The sequence below is a fragment of the Apaloderma vittatum genome, unplaced genomic scaffold, assembly GCF_000703405.1.
Source record: "Apaloderma vittatum isolate BGI_N311 unplaced genomic scaffold, ASM70340v1 scaffold7616, whole genome shotgun sequence".
Classification (NCBI taxonomy): domain Eukaryota; kingdom Metazoa; phylum Chordata; class Aves; order Trogoniformes; family Trogonidae; genus Apaloderma; species Apaloderma vittatum.
The window spans coordinates 1-19,419 of record NW_009723296.1 but is presented as its reverse complement, the minus strand read 5'-3'; the positions used below and the strand labels follow the sequence as shown (position 1 = coordinate 19,419).

The following is a 19,419-nucleotide window of genomic DNA, read 5'->3' as shown; positions in this document are numbered from 1 at the left end:
TGCAAGCCAAGCCCCTGAGTGTTCACAGAGACATTTTAAGTATAGCCCGGTAATAATAACCCCCTGCAACAGCAAATTAACCAAAGAAAAGCAAGTCTGCCCATAATTTTTCTTCTTTTAATCTCTTTTCTCTATATTTTCCCTTTTATGCCACTTCAACAGGGAGATAGAATATGTGCATGGTGCCAAAATTGTACAAGTGTACAGGAGGGCCAGAGAGCTGTTTCCTGGCTTGCGGAGAGTAAGCCAGCCTGGTCGTATCCAGTGCTGAGAAGATTTAGTGCAGAGAAATAAGCAGCATGGGGACAAATCAGAGTCAACGCTTCCCAAAGTGGTAAGATTGAAACTGCTTCTTCTGTTGAGGGAAAGAGCACAAGGGCTTCATGTGAGTTTCCCAGACGAAAGGCTCTGAATTTGTTGCCTAATGGGTTTTGAGCTAAACTGCACTAAAGGGGCTACTGTCATCCTCCTCAAAGAAATAACCTGCACTTTAACAGCTTGATAGAAGCTAATCTAAGCTATTAGGAAAACACATCTGACATCTTTTGGGAAAAATTGCACATACTATTCCGGGCATTCAATTAATGGTAAATTCGGTAAATGGCAATAGTTAATTCTTAGCTCTTTAACAAGATTTTACTATTTTAATGGCCATTTTCACTACTAGTACAATTTATATAATTTTCATCACTACATGAAATCTATATACTTTTCATGGAAAAAATACTCATTAAATAAAATTAAATTATTGTAATAATCTCTATTGCTAAACACTGTTGTTCTCTTCTAATTGAGACTAGCTAAAGTATTTAATGAGGAAGACAGAAAAGTGGATTTTTCTTCTAATCTTAAATTCTTGCCCAGAATGGTTCTTGAAGGTCAGTGTTACAGACTTGCAGTACAGTTTGGTTTATGTGTCAACCCTGCCCTTTATTAAGGTGCTGAAGGGTGATCTGTCAATCTCCACTCATTATAGTTCTCTGATGACTCCTGACATGTCTCAGTAAAGATATTATTGAAAGTTTGGCCAATGTCATAAGAATTAAATGAAAAAACTGTATGGCCTTTCTGAATCAGACAAACATTATGATTACTTTCTGCAGTCTCCCAGTCCCCTTAGTGCTAGCGCTGACAACAACAATGTGATGCTGAAGGGCAACTCTCTGTTCTTGATTTCTAGGTATCTGACATTTCTTTCACTTCTCTTTCTGCCATAACAACTAAAATCCACAGTGGAATACAAATAGCACATATAGGGAATTTCTGGTGATCCCTGGCTTTAAAAATTACATTTTCTATTACACAAAAGTAAAATTTTCTATTGACTCTCAGAGCAAATTACACAGGATTTTGGTTGATGGGGTAAACTAAATGTAATATCAATCTGTTAAATCTACTTTGGGATATGTGATGTATGATGTGTTAGTATGGGGTTTGAAATATCTAAACCACTTATATAGAAACCAAAACAAAAGCCACACAATAACAGAAACAGGATAAAATTGGGAGAAGAGGGGCAAATTATGTGACAAGTGCTACCACATGTTGTATATTAGCCCAAAAATTTGGCTGTGAGAGTTTCATTGTATATGATCAAGGACTTCTTTATCTTCTTAATCTCACTAAAGAATTTTTATGTTCAGACAAAATGTCAATTAATATAGTAGGAACTCTGAATATATATTAAAGAGTATATATGAATTTAATGTCATGGGTCTAGCCTTAGGTGCATCACTGCTTATTCCGCAGAAGTAACCTTTCTACCCACAGCTAGATTTTCTCCAGGATTCTTAGAAAGACACGATAAAAATACTGTAATATGAGGTATTTCTGTTTCTACAGGAGGCTGTCCAAGAAGGCAAGAAAATATAGCATGTCCATCTTTCAGAATATTTACCAATGGCAGGAAATAATGAGAACAGGAAAGCCAATTTTAATGTGTTTTTTTGGCAATCCTTTGTTTAGAAAAATATCTCAAATTGTATATTTAAGTAAACTTAAGTATATCAGAATAGCTTGTTTTACCCATAGTTTTGAAGTATCTTCTAATTTGAAAGAACATACACCATGTTGTTTTCTTATGGTATGCTCTATTATCCTATGTTGCCAAACACAATCTATGAAACCAGTAACAAATGTCTTATATCTTACTGTAAGGGTTGGAATTACTTTTGCAGTAGTAACTACCAGGCTAACAGCCAATTAGAATGTTAATACCAGTTATTTAGCCTTCTATTTTATTGTTCTATATTACCTGATATTACATTAAAATTACTGATAACTGGTTTTAATATTCTGTAAAATACCATGTAGCATGAAAGTGACATCAAAATTAAATTACTTGATGTTTTGAAAAGATTACTTATAACTAAAGAATTTTTCATGGTGAATGCATTCATAATGCTAAGAACTGCTTCATGAAAAATTGGAAATGTAAAAAACCATAGAGCAGAATAATGAATTCAGATTTGTCACTAAGGAGTTGCAAAGGTCTCATGTTAGAGGGCCAACCTTCATATAGTAGGACCCAGAAGAATTCAGCCTAAATAGTTGAATACAAATCTCAAAAGTTTTTCACTGACATTAAGGAAAACAAGAAAAAGTTTAACCCTGTGTTCACAGACTTCATGGTTATGCAAGAGGCAATATGCTATTTTAGCAGAATATAGCAGACATAAAAAGTTAATCTCAGACCTACTAGTTTACACTCCTATTTAGTTAGGACACAGGTTTGGAAAACTGTGATTTTGAGAAAGCAGTCATCAAAATTTAACCTGACTTCTTCCCCTCAAGCTATCATTTGGCAGAGAACCTTATCTGGTTTCAGTCTTCATAGCATGCAGAAGGGATAGCAAGACAACATCACGTGAGCTATCTCAAAGGCATTTTACAGTACAGAATAATCACGATCATGTTCAGCATCTTTCATCAAGGGGTGATAAGAAGGGTTTGGAATAGAGCAGACGCCTTCTTTCTGCAGGGCTGTGGAGCACTGCTGAGATCAGCTATCTTCAGGCACAGGCAGGGATAACGCCACTTAATCCAGAGGATGCTGGGGAGCTCCCCTCACCAGCTGCCGAAGATTAGTGTAAAACACACTCTGGCATCAGAGCCAGTGACATATTATCTCTTCCATATTGCAGACCACACTTCAACCTGAAGAATTTTCAAAATTCTGTGGCTGTTTTCTGGCCCAGCCATGCACAAGCCAACACGTTTCTCCATGGGAGTGAACTGCAGTGAGTTCCACTGCCTTGCTCTTTGGATTGGCTCTAGCCCTTGGGTTTACTTTAACTTTATCTATGAAGTATCAGTTTACTTTAGGGTTAGAGCCTGGTTTTGAATATTAGCACAAATGTGCTAGAGGCTGTGGTAATCTCAAGACTTTAAACAACTACAGAACCAAAATACCTGATGTAAGCCAGCTTTATAAACACAAGTGCATGTAACTGCATGGGTACATTTATACAAATCCCCATACGTGGCAGAACACGCACCAGGGAAGCTACACGCTGGAAGTCTGCATTCATGCACATGAGCAATAGAATATTTAACATGCCTTTTGGCATCCAGTGGTGTATTTGTGCAGGCACACACAGTATTTGCAGATGTATATGAGCTACAGCCAAATGCTTGCACCCAGTCACCATGCCTGTCATTAAGAACAGCACAGAGACTCAGATCCTCGGGGCATGCAGGTGCCCAAGACTCTTCGGTCTCCATAAATAGGATTTAGGCAACAAGTTGGCCTAAGGGATGCACTTCTCCTGCTGTGAAAAGTTCAGTTTCTATGACTCAGTAGTTATCTGCTTAAAGAAGAAGGGTCTTTGTCTCTAGTCTCTATAAGCATCGACTGCAAGAGGAAAGAGAAGCAACCTAAATCTATTAGAACAGGAACAATTATACTGATTCTGCTTTCATTTCAGAAAGCAGAGAAAGGAGCCTGCAGCTCCATCATTTGCTGGGAGCAGAGAGCTGCTCCTCCAGCTTCCCCTTGCACTGCAGTTCTAAACCGTACACTGCATGGGAACACATATATCTGGTGTGTGCAGGAACAGACTTTATATGCTTTTGTCCTTCATGCTACATTTTCCAAAGTGGCCTCTGAAGGTTTGCATTCTCTCTGTTTATGCTTGAGAATTGACATGTATGTACAAATCATAGAGGCAGGCTCTTGAATCTTTTCTCTTTCCTGCTACACAAAATCTTTCTCTTTTTTGGGGGGACAAATCACAAGCTTTAAGCATAAACAAAGCACCAGTTTTGCATAAATGCATCCATAAGTTTCTCTGGAAACTCCTGCCTTACGCACTAAGTTTGCCCAGCACTGGTTTTGTACAGAGTCTGGCTGGGATGGAGTTAATTTCCCTCATAGCCCAGACGCTGTTGTGTTTTGGACCAGTGACTAAAACACTGATGACAAGACACCAGTGTTTTGGCTATTCTTGATTTGTGTTTTTGGCTATTTCTCTTTCTGGAGAAAAAAAGTTAAGATGAGTGTTTCCAGCTGAAACTATGGACAGAATGTATTCTAATTTAAGATGCTGTCACAAACAGCTAAGATTTAAACAAAGCTTTCACTTTTAAAATGAAATCTAGTGATTAGTCCATTACAGTTTTAGTTTCCAGTTGCTCTCAATCTGGCAACTCTCCTCTGCTGTAAATTCACTGAAAACCAAACAGTAACCATCGGTTTGGAACTTCCTAGGCCAAATTTCACCTTGGAACAAACAGTCCCAAGTTAAAAATTACTGAAACTAGGGTTTTGTAGAAGCACAAAAACTTTGAAGTGATACTATAATTTCTAAGGCCAAATGGTGACATGAACAGATTATTTGGTTACCTTTTGTTCCTCATACGCTTCTTTGAGACAAACATAATTTGTCAATGCTCTCATTGCGATTGGAAGCTTTCCGATTGCCTTCAGGTCCACGGGTTTCTTGTGAGCCGATATAATAAGAGTATTCATCCACCAATAAGTCGCCTTTGAGAGCAAATTGACAAACGGCTGCAGAAACCTCACCCCCAGGTCTTGCAGATCCTCTGGTGGCTTTACTTTCTGAGGGTTCATGAAAAAAACATACCTCTGGAGAGGAGAAAAACAGATAGTATGTACTCGGGAATTATCTTACTTATAGTAATTTGTAATAAAAATTATGTATAATAAAAATACAGTCTCAAATTTGCATTTAAAGGCAATTGTACATTCAGTTTAAATATAAAATCTAACAGCATAATTGGAAAGAAATTGAGTAATATGGGATGTGGACATAGATCTGCAGCCTACCAGCACCACCCATCTCTATCTGAACAGCAACATAAAAAGAATTCTTGGGATATATTTAAAATTATCATGGGTAAGAACATATGCTAACTTAGACATTCATTACATATACAATTTACCTGAATTAACATAGCATATACTGTATAGATTACATACACACACACCCACGGACAAATATGCATGTATATCTATCTATATATAATATGTATCATATATATATATGTATATATGTATAATGTATATGGATATATGTATATGTATATATAGGTATAGGTATAGGTATATGTGTATGTATGTATGTGTATATGTATATGTATATGTAGAATATGTATATCTATCTATATGTAATATGTATGTACTCTCTCTGTGTATACACACACACAGACACACATACATACCCAGTCCAGGGGACACATGAAGGGCATGCAGTTTACACCTAAGCTAAACTTTAGCCCAAACTTGACATAAGTCAGAGATGCTGGGACTAAAGACCCATCTTCATCCCCGAGATACTATCAATATTTTTCAGATCCTGATAAAAGAACCACATACCCTCACTCGAATGACATTGATCTCCACAGCCATCAGCAGCCCATAGAGAATGACCATAATTCCAGTGATGCAGAAACGCAGCTGAGAAAAAGGCACACCGTCCTGGCAGTATCTGACAAGCTTGATCGTTTTGGTGACAAAGGCCATTATCCAGTAAAGAAAGAGAGCTGTAAAACAGGTGCACATGGATAATTTAAAAACACGATAAAATTTAGCTATGCCAGCGCTGCAGAAGTTTTGGGGCTCTCAGACAGAAATATTCCATGGCTTAATTCAATGCAAGCATGATGTGCCTCTACATCATCCGCGTGCAAGATGGCACAGTGTGATGTCAGCCCAAGTCAAGAACTTGGTTTTGAGAGATTTGCTTTGCACTTTTTTTTCCCAGATCGCTATTGTCTTTCCTGGGCCACCACTTTTCAAAGAGGTGAATCTTCATACAATTACAAAAGTCCACTGGAGCTAATCAAAAACTTTGTATTTAACATGAAGTAAAAGTCATGTAACTTGACATATATCCTATTGCCTCTTTGAAAAAGCAGGATGCATTGCAGGTTAGCATATAGAAATATGCTCGTAAAATGAGTTAATATAGTTTAATTATATATTAAACTATATAATTAATATATGAACTATAGTTTATATAGTTCAATTATATCCTGCATCCTGGCTTGTATCTGTCAATGGCTCATTCAAGTCTTTGCATTATAGGCAATTTGGACAGCACAATTCTACGTGCTGCAATATCATCTGGTCAAATTTTTCTGACCGTCTCCTGACTGAGACAGTAGACCGCAGAATCAGAACACTGAAACAGTAGACTCTCAGAATCAACTGCAAAGGATGCTGAGAAACAACAGCATAGGATGGTTTGTGATCAGATTATTACTAAAAATGAACTTTTAAAATAGCCCTTTTGAATGAAGACAATTTTTTACTTCAAAATAATGAGCAGTGTTAAAAAATACCTAAAAGCTCATACTAGAAATATAATAGGCATACTAAGCTTTCCCTTTTGTCACAATTTTTAAAAATAGTTTTCAATGTGTACCTTAAAAAAAGATCCAATAACTGCTACAATAATACTCATTCAAAGAGCAGAGAATTACTCTTTTCTCTTTTAATATTTCCATGCATTTCACCATCCTCTTCAATTTAAGTAAGCTGACTTTGGCTATACTTCTGGGTTTTGTAGGAGTACATAGTTATCAGACTTAGACTTACCCAGCAGTAACTTTGGAAAATTCGATGTTTCAATATTATGGTAATAGACTAATGGATACGGGGCCAGCCACAAATCCCATTATAGCTGGTAGAAAGAGATGCAGATGGCGAGATTTCATGTGTCTGAAAATAAGTGAGGTAAAAATTAGTGAATTTAGTGTCTTTTTTCATGACTGTTACATTCCTAAGTGTGCTGCTAACCTATTAAGGAGAAAAATATGATTTTCCTAGAGACAAAAAGACAGTTTCCATGTGAATGCTTTAACTTCTGTCAATATTTACTTGCTGCTATATCTTGAGAGGAGAATAACAAAGTGCTAAGAACAATTGTTTCACCTTCATCCCATTAGAATCTCAATAGTTCATGAACTGAGGGCCCCTAATTTTGTGGGGAAACTCCTTACGCCTTACTAGCCAGGCCATCACACACTAACACTATACATTAACGAATGCAATTAGCTTGGCTATCCACCAAACTTATCACTTACGTGTCAGAAACTATGCCCTCTGCTATTTCACACACATGTACAAACAAGAGGGTGAATGTCAGGATCCACCGAAGGTTGTGTCCAGGGAAGTGCAGCCAGGTATTGTGGTGAATCTGGACTTTGGAGCTCTGGCTTCCCCAGCCTGAGAAATAATAGTAATGGAAAAGGAAGGTTATCACAAAGCCAGCCAGTTAGTGACCTGGTTATCAATTCCTTATTCTAATCCTTAGGTCACACGCAGTAGTATATAAACAACACAAAACCCCTACAAGACTCTGAGGGCTGCTGTTACTAATAAGATGACCCAGGAGTGCCTGAGTTGCCACGTAGCCCAGCCATAACTTAGATTTGACCCTGAGGACAACAGGACAACAGACTTCCCTAGGAGAAGAGGCCCCTGGACAAGAACAAAAATGGGAAAACCAAAAGAAATGTCTCAGAGTCTCAACTTCAGATAATAGGGCCTGAAAGGTCTTAAGTGAAGGTGTCATTGCAGTTTTCCCAGTCACAGACAAGAGTGAGCAAAGTTTCCAACTTATATAAAAGTTGCATCCTCCAATGAGACCAAGAAGAGATATATTTACCTCAAACTAATGAAATTTATTATCTCTGTATCACGCCTGGTTGGGAGCGCTGTCTCAGGGGATGCTGAGCAACAATTTCCCAGTCTCTGCTCCTCAGGCACAACCCAGCCTCTTTCCTGCTGCATTTCTAGCACAGCACCAGGGCTCAGCTCATCAACAAATCACTCTTGAAGCCTGTTTCCATGTTATCACCTCAGATGGCACCTATACTTCTCAGGCATGACCCTCTCTGAAGCCAGCCAACTGACAAGAAGCCAGACACCAAGGACCTGAGGGATGTGGCAGTGCAGGGGGGAGCTGGGGACTGATCAGAGGTGAGCCTCTCATGGTGGCAAGTCTTGTCCTGGTTTAGATGATTTTTTTTTTGCAAGAATATGTAAGTTAGAGACACTCCACTGTCCTAAATTCTTCAGAGGAGATTTATCATTTTTTTACTTTCGTTCCTGTGAAATAAGATTATGTCCTTGCTTTACTTCTGTTTACAAATGTTGACAAAAGAGGTAATTAATCTACTTTTGTTTCCTACACTTCTCCTAGCCTTAGATCCAAGTCACTTATTTTTGATATTCTCTGAAGTTCACATAGCTTGAAGGCAATTCAGACCCACTGTCCTAATCTTCTAATAATAGCTAAGGTTGCAAGTTGCTAATTTAAAATCTGAAGTAAACTTCTCAAGACACAAATTTCAAAGCATTTGGATCCGATTTCTCTAGTTCTCATCCATCTTTTCATGCTGCTTAGTTTAGATTTGTATCTAAAATTCCTGCCGTTTCAAACAGGTTGATTTTAGGTCCTCTGGGTCAAGCCATTCTCTCTCTCTTCTTTTCAAAAAATAATAAATACAGAGCATCCAGTGATTTTCACCACAGGCCTCCAAGCATATATTAACATGACCGAGTATAAATACATGTTCAAGCGTTTAGAGGATGGCACAGCTCCATGGAGTAACTCACCAATGAACAAAATCGGGAAGGTGATAAATAGTAAGAAGACATGGGGAACCAAGTTGAGGGCATCCACAAAGCAGACATTTCTTAGGACACCAGCACTGATGTTGTAGGCTGAAGCATTGTCATTGCCACAAAATGCGAGCCTCATTGCTTCCAGAAGTTCTGACTATTACTACAAAAAAGAGAGAATAGATAAAATGAAAAGAAACAGAAGGAACGCACTGAAGAACCCATAGAGAAAAATTTAGTTGTATTTTGAAAATGCTTATGGACCCACTAGAATGAAGGTTGTGTTTATATTAAACATACTGTTTAGTCCATAACCATTAAGTACACTATGCAATGTCTTCTAGTGTTCATTTTATACGCAAATGTTATGATGCAAGTTCTCTATGAGAAAGAAAAAGAAAGTTTTGGGAAAAATTATTTCATTTTCTCTTTAGAAAAGTCAAATGCACACAAGCTGACTCCTATGTGTTACTGCTTCTTTGATGAGCCAACATTCTCTGTGCAACATCTCTGCTCACATGATTTGTTGCACTGCATTTCCCGTGCAAGCTCTGAATCTTTGATATTTGTGATTTGGCAGCTTTGCATTCACTGATATTTAGCATTTCTTCATTGGCCCAGAAAACAACAGTCACATACACTAGTCATTACAGCTAATTGCCAGACTCTTCAACGAAGTATGCTGTATTGGAGACTGCATAGGTAGTAAATCAGCATTTATTCTTGATCCTGAAAATCCTTATGCATGTGCTTAGCTTCATCTAGGCAGTTCTCTGATTTCCATGATTTCTCATGAGATTATCTTTGTACACTAAGATAAGCTCAAGTGTTCGTGCTTGCAGTGTATGGGCCATAGTATGACCCAGAGTTATGGCCAACTTCTGGCTTTTATCAACCTGTGCAGTTTATTTATTCATTCTTCTCTATAGGGAGATGAAACAAGATTTCAATCAAAATGTTTCCTTGCTGGTATCTTTTCCTGAGACTTACACTCAGCAACAGAGTGCTGTGGAATGGGTTGCATAAACACATTTGCTCACATCAGTTTTTTTCCAAATTTTACACACTAAAATGGGAAGAATATCTTTAATTAAGTAAATATACACATACTTCGGTGAATGCATCTTTCTGCAACAGCATTGGCATTAGTGAGTTTTGTGGAATCAGAACAATATAGACATGCAAAAAATGCATGAAGACAGTTTGGAAAAAAGTTAGTTGAATGGAGCGAAAAAGGCTTTCCTCATTTGCTCAGCTAGTTCAGATTAGTTCTGTGAGTCTAGCTGTTTAAACAAAGTAAGCATAGCAAGGTAAGCAAAAAACTATCCAAGTACTCCCTTAGAGAGAACAGAAACATACAGATCTTAAAAAAAATACAGAGTTCAAAGAAGCACTTTGAACCTCTGCTAAACCCTCTTTTTGCTTTTAACTAACTTTTTGTTGGATCTGAAAAGCATAATCCATATTGAAACACATCAATGAAATTTTTAAAGGGGTTTTCATTGAAAAGAATGTGATAAATGTAGTTGCTTTTCCAAACATGTCAGCAATTTATGGTCTGAAATTTGCCAGAAGTTAGGTATAAGAGTCATATGGTGGATCACATTCTGCAAAAATGCATGCATGTACTTACCGTGGTGAAAAAGCTGATGGGCAACCCACTCAATCTTCAGTAAAGCACAATTTGCTGGAGAGATTGGCCCATTTTCTATAATGAATAGGGTGATTCTCTTATTTTTATATAAAAATATATTCATAAATTCATATGACTAGTAACACAAAAGAAACATGTTAATATGAATTTTGTCTGAATAGTCTCTGGAATTACCAGCAAAACAAACATGGTACTTTTCAAAAAGCTACACAGAGATTGTTTGTTTTTAATTTGTAAAAGCTTGACATGTTTCCTTTAAGAGAAACATAATGGTACTGACAATCTCTTGAAAATCAGAAGTGTTTCCTCATTTTTATGGAGGGTCAGAAGTCCAAGGGAGTTCTCTGCTGGGAATTTTCCCCCCTTTCCCACAAAGAGGACTCTTTTCTGAGGCACTCTAAGATGCCATCGTGGTCTAGTATTTGTATTGGTAACGAAAGGCAGGAGGATGCTAAGTTCAAATGAACACTGAATCATTGACTTCCAGTGTAGCTTTTGGCTTCCAGTCAAAAATAAATCTGGGAGAAAGGATTAATGCCATGTCCAAGAGAAGCTAATGGAATTGTTGTTTATTTTTCCCACTTTTCTGGAAGGGAAATGTAGGCAGTAGATCTTCCTGTGGAAGAAAAGACTATTAACTGCATGAAGAGTGTTATCTGCTATCTAGGGTAGAACCTACCATCAGTTTGTAGAGGTTTTGTATTACTCCTCAAACAATAGTCCCTAAATGCCCTCAAGAAAGATGCATCTTTGAAGAATTACGTCTGAAGCTTCACAAGAATCCGTGCTGTGCCTACTTTTGCGATGGCGTATGTCCAATAATACATTCTTAAAACCAACAGTCTTTTACACATTGGGAGGGCTGAAGAAAGAATATGGTCCAATTGTTAATACTGGTGTATAGAGACAGTGCCCATTATACTGATGACAGTTTCAAGAGTAGCTATAAACAGCCTATTCATAATACTTTTGTTACAAGTTAGTTTCAAAAAAGATGAAGAATTTGTCTTCTCTTAAAATGAGGAAGAAGATGAAAGAGCCTGGGTTGGTTAGTTTGTTTAAAGAATACACAAACAGAAAATCAAAAAGATTGCTTTGCATGTGAAATGGGGTAGAGAAATTGATAATAAATTCTCAAGTTTCTTAAATCTGAAAACACTTCATCATTAATCAGCACATTCAGTGCCTATGTTCATTAAACCTTCACAGGGTTAAAATCTATCAAAACATTCTGGGCAGTGTCATGCTGCCATGTTGATGCAATGCAGCTTATTATTTGGCCTCATAAAATGCCCACCAGGTACAACTTCCATTTTTAGCAGCACCCACTTCAGGACACACATCTAATACACCATGGCACTCACAGGGAATAGAAGAGATAGAAAGAACTGTAGAAGCATTAATAGTTCAGTGATCCTTCCTTCCTCCCTTCCATCCATTTGTCCATCACCACTGTGCTAGGAACAAACTGTGACTGCAAGTGGAGGACTCACATTCTGCATCTATTGATGGATGCCAACTTTCAAAGACACTTTCTGGTGTTTAAACAGAGAGTCTGCTAGGTTCTCTGGATCTTCAAGAGTGGCATATAAAAATACATTGCAGTACACTAGAGCTCTAAGAAATATCTCCAGTGTGCCTCACAGGGAGCAAGAAGCAACTCCATCACTCCCTCAACCACTGGACCTTACTCTTCTTTATGGAAAACTTACATACATAGGAGGCTCAGGAGATGTACTGATATGCAGGCTCATCACCCCAGGCATAAAGCATGCCATGTAGTTTCTACTTCGCTCAAGTTTCCCAGAGAGGGGTAATATATCGCATGAAATTTTGCTGATGTGTAAAGAAGGATGCTTTGCATTTGGAGTCAATGCAAAGGAGACTCCCATTCGGTTCGAAGCTGAAATTAGCCACTACTTTCTGGTGCATCAGGGCATGCCACCAGAAGCTCATTCTCATCGACCTCAAAGTTTAACAAGCTGTGTTCATTTCCAAAGAAGGACAGAAAGAAAAGCCCCTAAGGCAGAAGAGCAAGTCCTTGATTTCTCCAGACAGTACAGGGCATTTTACAACAGTACTTGTGCAGCTCCACCAAAGTTAATAGGAGTTGGACCATGATGGGTTTCCAGATGAAATCGTTCATCCAAGGAAACTGTACACTTCAGTCTCCTTAGAGCTCCAAACAGTGCAAGTAGTGTGTTCAAAAGCTTCAGACTAATTTGAGATGCTAAGTTGCATTTTCAAACAGTACTTCAGTACTAGGATTTAAGACTAAAGCTATCTTTAATAATTTTTTAAAATTTAATTTTTTTAAAAAGGCTTCAGATATACTGGCCTTTAATTAGTCCTAGTTTTGAAAAAATTAACTCAGAAAAGCTGAGCATGGAAATGAAGACAGATTGGAAGATCTTGACTGCAAATAGCCAATGAAAGGCAGAGGAAAAAGGCACTATTCCTCCCTCTTCCATAAAACCGCCAGATTTCATTTCATGAAAAGAAAATACAAAATGGAAGAACAATTTTAGAAAGAAAACATGAAGAACTGCAGTTGTGCTTACTGTTGTAACTCATCAAAAAGTGCAGTTGGATTTAGAAAGGAAGATGGAACCCTTTTACGACTGATCACTGACCAAATCTTCATAATAATTAAACTATTCATAATAATTAAACTATTCTTCCATGGCTTTAACTCTTCTAGTAAGCCAATGCTGGACCTCAGTCAGAACTAGATCTGTAGAGAGGTGAATCAAGGCATCTTATCTATGCAAGGAAGTGGTATTTGTTTTGCTCAGTGCTAAGCATTGAACTAGTACATAATCACACTGAAGATTTTTTATATTTTTCCCGAGCACCAGTTTTTGATCATTGCCAAAACCAGAATGCTGGTCAACACCGCACAGCAGTCTAACTTCGTAACAAATAGCTATGCTGAAGATCTTTCAATTAGTGCTAACCAAGAGGGAATGCAGTGCTGACTCAAGGTTTCCCACAGTGTAGCCAAAGATTTTCTTCTTAACAAAGATGAGGAGACGGACTTTTAGGCCACAGTAAGTATGCAGGGAAAGATCAAAGAGGAAAAACTTGTCTGCAGAGCCACACGAAGAGAAATTTGAAGAGACTTCTGTTGTCAAGAGATGGAAGAGATAACAGCAGTTATTGATGCAACTCAAAGAGGTTACCATTATCACATTCCTTAGCAGCAGTTGTCCTCCTACACCTTCCAAGACCCCTTCCTAGCACAAAGCTGGGCTCCCTGGAACAGTACATCGGTTAATTAAGCAGAAAAGTCAAATGGTTTTATCATTCTCAGCAGTCTGCTGCTGTAGGCAGCTGTCTGCTTCACCTTAAGCTCACAGTCCAGTTAGAGAGCCACACAAATACTAGTTCAGTCTCACAATTAATGGTTTTAACGCTGTTCCCAATAAGCCCTGCTCACAATAAGCTTGAAATGAGTGCAGAGTTGTTGCAGTTGCCCTACTTGAATGAATAATCTCAAGGACCCATGAGCCACAGGGCATAACAGCAGAGAAATGTCCACTAGTTTCTCTGCCAATCTTTATCTGTGGGTCCCAAAGGCAGGGACAGTCACTGGAAAGAAAAGGTCTCTTTTTGTATGGATTACCAATACCTTTTCTCTAACCTCATGTTCAGGTTCAAATCTTTATAGCCAAAGTCTTCTTTACAAGCAGATGGTTTTGTCTAGCAAACAGCAATGTCTGCAAAAAATGGGAGCAGTCCAACTGCCACACTGAAACACCAAAAGGCATAACCTAAATACGAATATTCAGGAGAGAAGGGATGCAGGGGTAGCAGATTGTTTGAAATTTGTTGGTCATCTGAAGTTACTGACCACTATTTCTCATCAGGTCATAGCAGGCTTTCAGAATAACTGCTGAGATCCTCATATACTCACTTAAGAAGACATTATTTATAGTTGTTACTAAAAATTACTTTCCCAGAGATAATTTCCCTTACTGTTGAATACAGTAGGCCACCAAATTATGCTGAGGTGATTACACTAAAGTGAGTACTTCACAATATATTTCGTTCACTGCTAATTATAGCAGGAATACTATACTTTCCAATAATCTTACTGAGCATAGTAGGTTTAAACTAGTATTTTAGTCAGGTGAAATGCAGTGCTGTGATAAAAATCTTCCTATAACAGGACCTGTTATCTGAGAGCATCAGCTGTAGCTGATTCCAGCACCCCAATAAGGATGCCAAATACCAGGTAATTTTTCTTTTTAACACGTGTAGGCTAGAAGACCTTTGTCTCAAGGCTGTTGACAATTTGCTCATTTTAACTCCAGTCTTTACTAACTCTAGAACTGATCTGAAATTTTCAGAAGTGTTTTTTCCTTCTCTCTTGAAAATGGCCATTGCTGAGCAGTCAGCTACAACCTAAAACCATGAGGAAAATGTCACAGAGGAGGGGACTGGAAAGAACAATCAGGTGGATGGGCCCATGATGGTGCTAGTGGAAGGCAAATTTCAGCTCTCCTTTACATCATTGGAGAATCTGATTCCCTGTTAGTTTACTTTAATGAGGATGTGAACTATCTGAACAGCAGTTCATTCTGTAATGAAATAGCTAAAAAACTTATGTGCTTTAAGCATTTTAATCTTCATCCTAGAATTCTCCTATTTTTCATCCTAAAATCCCCATCACTGGCAAGTTGAGACTTTCTGGTTGTGTGTTAAGGTGTACTGACGTTGTCATAATATAATAAACAGAAATCAATAAAAAAAGAGATTGAGGAATGAATACTCACTGTGAATAAGGGAAGGGCTTTAGGATGTAAAAAAATAAGTTAAAGCTGTAAACATGAATATGATGAAACACTCAACATAAACACTTAAAAATCTCATTTTAGCAAGTATAAATGGGGATTCTCAGGGCAGCAAGCCAGTTCCTGAGATATACGTTCCATAAGCAACTGTGAAGAAGACAATAGGAAAATACTACACAATTTAAATTTCCATCCTCAGTGAGTGCAAATCTGTAAGAATTCTAGTAAATAACCTTAGGGACTTTTAAAGTGGACTTAAAAGCCTACATATAGAAGACTTTTATCTTACCTGGGTTATCACTCTGCTCAGCATGTTCTGCAAGATACTTATGACTCTAAAGAAAAGAGTATAAATACACTCCTCAGGTGGACTTTTTTTCAGGGAAATATTCTGAAAAACATTTATTTCAGTAATTCTCTTGCACCTCCTAATTTAAATGTATTAGTTTACATAGCATACTTGGGTCTTGGTTCAAACTTTTTTTTTATGGTCTTACATATAATGTGCTTTATATGCCCATATATGCATATATACATGCATATATGTACAGATATATACAGATATATATATGCCTACAAATGCAGGGTAGAGAAAGTACTCAGTTTTACAGAAGTTGTTAGTTCTTATCTTCTCAATAATTAAGTGATTATAAAAGCAAGAATTTTCCTTTCCTTCCTGAATTTCACAGAGAAAATTTTAACTTGCATCAAATTGTGAATTTATAGGATTGGATAAGACAAATGAAAGGCCTAACTATGAGTTTTGCCACAGATTTCAGGTTAGTGCTCAATCTTCTTCCCTTCTAGGTACAAGCCTACTAGCTTGTTCTTCTTACCTTCCTAAAAGCACTGGACCTAACACAATCTATGTGGTCTGTAGTCTATACATTATTTGCAAAGAGTTCTGCTAAGATAATGGCAAAAAAAAGTGCTGCCCCTTTAAAATCTATTTTATCAAAAATGATCCTGTGCAAAATATTGCTTTCCTTTTTATTCCTATTTAAACTGTGACTGCCTATTCCAGATAGACCCCACTTCCTTGCCAAAGCACTGTCCCAGTTACCTTGGGCCTTAAGGGGATGAATTAATTACCTGATACTTGTCAGCATTCGCATCGCTAGCCACCATATACCAGCAAAGTGATCCAAACGTTATTGAAGTCTGTGCAAAGAATCTCATTGACTTCAGTAGGTTTTTGGATCAGGCTCCAAACACAGAGAAAATCACAACAGCAGTGGTGCTAAACAGGCTACTGGCATTGAAAAGCATTTCACACAAACATCTGCAGTGGTCTCACACAACTAATGCACTGTTTTTTTTCTTTTTTGGTAAGCTTCTTAACACAATGCGATTTCCAACACCGGCATGCTACACTGCCTGCTGCAAAACCTTCGACTTCACATGCCAAGACAGGACAGTTTAAAAAAAGAAACATAACCCTGCGAACAGCAGCAAAGAAAACATCAGCAGGAGGGGACGGTAAAGGCTGAGAATGCCTGCAAATGGAGAAGCAAAAGGAAAAAGAGACTGGAGCTGTAATCCCAGGAAAGAACGAGGAGTAGCCCTGTCCCACAGATATAAAGGGAAGGAGGAGGAGGTGGTTAGTGGGAGATAATGGGGGAGGGTCATCGCATGCCCCGTTTGGTTGCTGAACGTTAGATCAAACTCTGTAGCTTACCTTTGTAAACACAAAAACAAAATACCCACCCAAATTGTCACTCGGTTGTGCTATGTGATCAATATCATCCCGATGGCAGGATTTTCTTCCACTTAGTGAAGCCGCTCCAAGCCCTGGAGTGGATTATTTTTAGGCTGGTGATGGGAAGATCAGCTGCTGCCTCCTATCGAGTTTCCAAAGTGCACAAACTCTTCTTGTCTTTCTCATATGCTGAAGGGGGCAGGAAACTGGGAAGAGACAGGCAAGCAAAAAGCACCAATTTTTCGCCTCCTGAAGCTACAGTCCCCTGGGACTTCTTCTGCTTGCTTATATTTTCATTTTTCCCTCACTGGAGTAGTAAGATTCCAAGAGGCTGCATTTCGTGCATGGGCTGTTAGCAGATGGTTATTCTGAAATAATTGATTTAGACATATTAATCTAACTTTTGGCAGGCTTGCAGAGATTCACTTTTGATTGCTTTTGAATTAATCTTGGATATTTTGAATTTGACAACATAATTTTGCATGTCTCCCATCATCTTGAGCAGAAAAGAGAAATCTAGTGAGATATTTTGCTTTTCCTGAGATCCCTCTAGAGTCTTCTGCTTAAAATATAGACCATATCCCACATTTTGATCAAATAAATTTGTTTCTTTTGAAACGTATTTTTTAAAAGCCAAAATAAAATTCAAACCAGATTTTATATTCATACCAGGAGTATCATTTTCAATGCAACAGCCCTTACTTAGAAGGAATAATGTGGTTTTGGCTGCAAAATACATTGTAGATGCTTACTTAGAGAGAAGGAAGTCCCGAGAGAGCCCTCATGCAGTCGGTTGGTTTTTTTGCTCATTTCCTTTCAATGCCATTGAACCAAGATATACCAAGGCAGAGATATTCCATCACGATGGTTTCAATGGAGCCCTGCAACTCAAGGCCACAAATAACAAAGATCCAGGACTTGGTGGTGCATTACAGGACGCATGGTAGTGCAGGGTGGTTTTGAGCATGGCTGATTGTTAGGTACCAGAGCTGGAGACTCTTGGGACAGAATTTGCTTAGACCTGGCAGAATCCAGGGGTTGCACCTAGATCACCAGAGAGCAAATAGTTTCCAGTGGATTGAGGTCAGAGATGTTTTCATGCCATGAAAGGGATTATGGTGAGCTCTGAGCTGAGAACACAGTTGGATGGCTGAGGCCAAACCCTGGCAGGACTCATCAAAATCTTGGCAAACCCAGCTTGCTCCTTTTTCTTACCTTATGATTGTAGGGATAAGAAAGTGGAAATCTCAGAGAGAGAGAGAGAGAGAAAATTAACACATTTTCTTATCTCCCATTGACTTGAAACATGGACACAGCATTACACTGAGCAACTGAGACAGTCCTCAACAGTCCTCAACAGTCCTCAACAGTCCTCAACAGTCCTCAACAGTCCTCCAGGGCACTTGAAAACTTTCACTTGCATTTACATTCCTTTGGCTTTTTTTATTTCCCTTTTATATATTAAAGTTCATTGCTTTAGAAAAAGATGGTGAATTGAAAGCTTCTGAGTTCTGCCATATATGCATGTTTCATCAAAGAAGAAAAAAAATAAAATCTAATCATCATCTGAAATAGCATTGTCATGTGATACCTCTGAAAACACATGTAATGGCAGACAGGGAGGAGTAGCATTTACGGTCACAATTTTCTTTACTGAAACACAAAAATTTGATTCATTGCCATTTAGCCCTGTCATTTCTACCAAATGAGTTAAACAGGGAAGAAAAAAAAGAAGGTAAAATGAACATGGAAGGAAGCAGCATGTTTTATTTTGCTGTTTACAGATGAAGCTTTTTTTTTCCCTACATGACAAGCTGAAATGTTTTGAAATGTATTTTTAAAAGGATTAAGAAGCAGGAAAATGCTCTTAAATGTCAGAACACATTCTACTCTGACCAGAAATGATTTTTTTTTTCTTGTATCTGGGCTTTTCACTTTGCCAAGGGGAGAAAGAAAAGAAAAAAAACAAGGAGTAATGGCAATTTCAAAATGTTTCAGGGTATGTTTGGACCTGTAAAATGATTGGAAAAAAAAATACAGGCTGATTCTCAGCTGTCGATATATGCACAACCAATTTTCCCCCGGCAGCTTCGGGAACACCAGGACTCTGTCACCGTCATCTCCCGCAGCCGGAGCTACCGCGGGGGCACGCCGAGAGCCGAACCGGGTACCAGCGAAG

The 19,419-nt window shown here is 38.2% G+C and overlaps 1 protein-coding gene across 1 annotated transcript in view; it reads right to left on the bottom strand.

Annotated features, from left to right (window-relative positions):
* The window catches only part of LOC104275942 (ATP-binding cassette sub-family C member 9-like), a gene marked incomplete at its 3' end in the record, with an annotated part of 44,973 nt that extends 35,743 nt beyond the window's left edge, over positions 1-9,230 (bottom strand). The window contains 6 exon segments of the mRNA XM_009872047.1: positions 4,844-5,086; positions 5,837-6,003; positions 7,061-7,109; positions 7,111-7,183; positions 7,549-7,690; positions 9,086-9,230. Of these exon segments, the coding sequence (XP_009870349.1) occupies positions 4,844-5,086; positions 5,837-6,003; positions 7,061-7,109; positions 7,111-7,183; positions 7,549-7,690; positions 9,086-9,230 (819 nt within the window).
* Between the last annotated feature and the right edge of the window lie 10,189 nt (positions 9,231-19,419).